At 34.4% G+C, this 4,351-nt stretch overlaps 1 protein-coding gene across 1 annotated transcript in view; it reads right to left on the minus strand.

Moving 5' to 3' along the window:
- LOC101497832 (eukaryotic translation initiation factor 3 subunit A-like) overlaps positions 1 to 3,799 on the minus strand; it is an 11,544-nt gene extending 7,745 nt beyond the window's left edge. The window contains 7 exon segments of the mRNA XM_012713955.3: positions 485 to 712; positions 1,334 to 1,363; positions 1,458 to 1,826; positions 1,910 to 2,125; positions 2,573 to 3,054; positions 3,155 to 3,228; positions 3,640 to 3,799. Coding sequence (XP_012569409.1) covers positions 485 to 712; positions 1,334 to 1,363; positions 1,458 to 1,826; positions 1,910 to 2,125; positions 2,573 to 3,054; positions 3,155 to 3,200 — 1,371 coding nt within the window. The 5' untranslated portion in view covers positions 3,201 to 3,228; positions 3,640 to 3,799.
- Between the last annotated feature and the right edge of the window lie 552 nt (positions 3,800 to 4,351).

Raw genomic sequence — 4,351 nt, forward strand, 5'->3', positions numbered from 1 at the left:
GGTATTTGAAAATGGTGCAAACAAAATAACTAATTTCCCTGTAAGATATAATGATTCTGCAGAACCAAGATTGATCAACCAAACCATGTAACATGCGCAAACCACCAAAATTGAGTCAACCATCTTTTCTTTAATAAACGCTACCCCAACTCTCTCACATGCGAAATCCTACCTCATCTAGTATTTTCACACATTCAATACAACATTCTCATTATTAAATAACATAAAGGAAAACATACCGTCATACAGAAAATTATAACATTTTTCATGTGGTCAACTTTCATGGATAGAAATTTCTGCTTAACAGCATCCACAGAAATCTTTTCGACTATGGAAAAATCAAAGAAGGGGATCATCCCAGCTAAGTTCTCAATCTTCATCGTCTGGTACACATTAGATACCTAGAAGAAGGCGGGCCAACAGGATTAGGTACACATCAAACAGAAGGATTAAATAAATATATAAAAGAAAAAAGACAATGTACCTGTTGTAACAACCTCAAGGTAGCTAACTTCTCAAGTGCTGGTACATACTGCGACAATTGCACCTCTGGAACAGATGATGCAAAGGAAAACTTACCCCCTAATTTAGCAATTTTGTTTAGCAAGGGTTGTACTTTAAGTGCAAGATCCGCGGGTAGAAACTCGTGTTCCAAAAGATAGTAAATGTCCTTAATTTCTTGAGCAACACATGACATTACACCCTTTGATGCCTGCAATTAATCCAAACAAACTTCCTACTGAGTCTACAGCAATTACTTAACAATGTCACATTTATCATAATAACACTAACCAAGAGGCCACCCAACCCCCAGTGGTTTCTTAGCTATACAGATGGCTTACTATTAAAAATAAATGTTTAAAGAATTGAATCATGACAACTAAAGCATTTACTGAGGTAAAACCATCAGCAACGTACTATACAAAATGTTTAATAGATTAGATCAACAGGTCAGAACATACATCCAGAATATGCTTAGAAAATTTGGAAGTTGTTTGAATAGTAAATTTCTCACTGCTTTAGGAGTCTAAATATGTTTGGAGGCTAAAATCATTACCAAACAACAAATATTCAAAACCAACACAAGAAATGCCAAAGATCAAAAGCTGTTATAAGTCTGTAGTTTGGCAAAGTTGGCAATACGTGGATACAGAAAGAAATTCAAATCAATATGATCAACCACCCCAAATGTCAAAAAAGGATTAAAAACAGTTGCTCAAAAACAGACCACAATTAAGAAAGAGTAGACACCCTAAACATTGATCAATTGCTATAATGACAATCGAAAAGGTATTTATACACTGTTGAATTTCAAATAATGAGAATATCTTACCAGTTCAGCGAGAAGTGATGACCTTGAAAGCTGGGGGGAGACAAAACAGAAACAACAGCAAATGGTAAGATTTGCAAATCAAATATCAATATACTACCACAATAGTGCAAATGAAGTAACGTACCACTTCTCTGCTCTCAGGCTTGGTTTCAAGATTAAAGCCTATGAGATTTGCCATCCTCAAATTTCGCTCCTTTTCATGCTCTAGTTCTAAATGAGAGGCACCATGAGTATGATCATGAGGAGGAACTGAAAGCGCAGCTAGAACAACGGAAGAAGCTATTAATTGCAAATCCTTCTGACTCAGATTCTTGTTGAAGGTCTTTTGTAACAAAAATAGCTTGAACCAAGCATATGCATGGTATAAATGACTGGATGATTTCCAAAATATTTCGGTCAACTTAACATAGTAAACCACCATCAAGGATGGTTTCGGTGTTTTCTTGACCATGCACATTAGTCCATGTATATCTTCAACGGATCGGAAAGCTTCCTGCATGCAACAAATTGTCAGGTCTTACAACATCAATATAACCAACGATTTGACAATATAAAGAAAAAAGAGAAATTGCCAACCTGCCAGAGTTCAAGTTCAGTGGCAATTTTCAGCTGCTCAAATCTTGTATCAAGATACAATTGCATGCTTTCAGGAGCAGAAAGATCAGGACGGTCTCGTTGGTCCCGATATTTGTTAAGATTAGCCAAATGGTTTCGGATGATTTCACAGAGTCTTCGAAATTCCGTTGTTCGTTTATACTGCTTACAAAACTGGAAAGCTCGATGGGCTGTCATCTGTAAATGACAATAGAGTCTATTAAAAATTTGACATAAGACATGGGTGCATCCTATATTATCATATATTACAATAAAAAATGTAAGTAAGAATAGGTGATGGGCAACAGTAGCAATATATCCCATAGCGCCAATAAATTAATTTCTACTTATCAGAGATGCATGCCACATTTTGATGCCTAATTTCAGTAACTCTGCGCACTACATCTATCATCTAATTAGAACATAACTTGGAATATAATAATTTCATACAGCAATTATGGCATATGTTGACCAGTCTCACAAGACCGCACACCCACAAAGGTAAGACATTTTCATGTTAAAATTCACTTAGATTAAAACAGAAACAATAGATAGCTGGTGTTAAGCCAGACAACGTAACATACATATTAATTGCTTAAGACAACCTACAACACCTCCAACAAGAAAAAATACAAGAAAGATTACCGCATATAAGGCTTCCAACTTTGAGTTGTTCCGCAATATTTCAAGCACAGTCCTGTAAGTTTCCCAAAGAAATTTAAACCACGGGGTAACAAGCTCCCTGTCAGATCTGTCCTTTCCTTTCTCACCACTGACATAGCTCAGCATCAAGTCCTCCGGCCTTTTATCAGCCTCTAAGTCATCAACATCAAGGGCTTCTTCCAATGCTTGAGCCTGGCTACGGGCTTGTTCAGCTTTCTCGGTTGACAGGTGCATGAAATGCTTAATCACCTCCTCAAGTGAGCTAACATTCACTTGCTGACATATTATACGATACTGAATTAGCCCATCCTTTGCAAACCGTCCTTTCCGCATGACAACACAAAGCTCTACATACTTAAACATAATTCTTTCAAGTGTTTTCTGCCATGCCCTGTATCTTTTCGAAGTGATTAGGTCGTGAAGAGTCTGAAGAGCATCCTGCATCTGCCCGACATTGATTAACTCTGTACATCAAAATTCAAATGATTCAATTGCATAATTTTTATTAGCAATGGCAAGATAAGAACACAAAAATCAGAATATATCATAATCTAATGAAGAAACCTTCTGCCCTCTTGAGGGCATTCTCAGGCTTCAAAAATGACGTCATATTGTGAAGTCTCAAGAATCAGAATCCCCTGTAAAAAGAAAAGGCGATAATCAAAATCAAATAAAATTTTAGCCAAAAACTACAATAAAACACAAATTAAAAGTGAAATTGTCTAAAAAACGTAACAGTTAACGGGGATAGAATCAAACTGGGCAGATGAATCCATAAACTGAGAAATGAAGTAAAATTATCTACGCTTGCTTAATTGAGACAGATTAACAATTAATAATAAAAATCGCGACAATTGAATCGTTTAATAGCTATGTTGTTAATCGTGGTAATTTAGCGCACAATCGCAGAAACGCGATTGGAAGTAGATCTCTGTTACGAAGCAATTATCTGATGTGTCGCCTTTAACCACGACGGAATCAAATCATGGCACATGCGGATGGCAAATACGAGAAAAATAAATTAAAAATTAAAAAAATAATATGAAAACCTGGACTTTTGAGACAGTTTCTGGTGGTCGACGAAGAACTCCGATGCGTTTTCCGGCCAGTTTTTGGTTATTACGGTGAGATGAGTTGAGTGCGTCTGGAACTGGTCTCTGATTCAACAAAGGCAAGGGCAAAGCGGCAGTAGATGCTATTCAGTTTTGTTGTTTTAGGGTTTTAATTGTTAAAAGTGATGGGCTTCGTCTAAAGGATGTGGATTGGGCTTGGATAGAATTCCATCTGTTTTTTTTTTTTTACTATGTTTGTAATTATTATTTTTATTATTATTATTTATTGGTGCAGAAGCACATCAGTTTTTATTATTTTGTAATCTTTTAAAATTTTATCAATTTACAAAATTACTTTATTTAGTTAAATATTTTTTAAAAGTTTATCTTTCTTGAAACCAATTGTTGACTTCAATTAATCTTAGTAAAAAATGTATTTTAAGAATATAGTAATAAGTATATCGTTTATTTTATGATTTTTTAATTGCGATTTTAATGAATAAAGTGTCTAGAAAAATCATCTTTTGAAAATGGATATTTTAATTTAATTTTAAATTTTATCTTTGTGAAAACAAACTTTTTTTTTTCAAACAAGAAGTTCATACTTTTCTTTATTTTTCTTTTATTTGGAAAATGTTACCTATTTTTTTAAAATTGTCTTTTTTAAATAACAAATTTTAGTAATTAGTTATTAATTTTATTAGAGATA

Source organism: Cicer arietinum, chromosome 3, assembly GCF_000331145.2.
Source record: "Cicer arietinum cultivar CDC Frontier isolate Library 1 chromosome 3, Cicar.CDCFrontier_v2.0, whole genome shotgun sequence".
NCBI lineage: Eukaryota > Viridiplantae > Streptophyta > Magnoliopsida > Fabales > Fabaceae > Cicer > Cicer arietinum.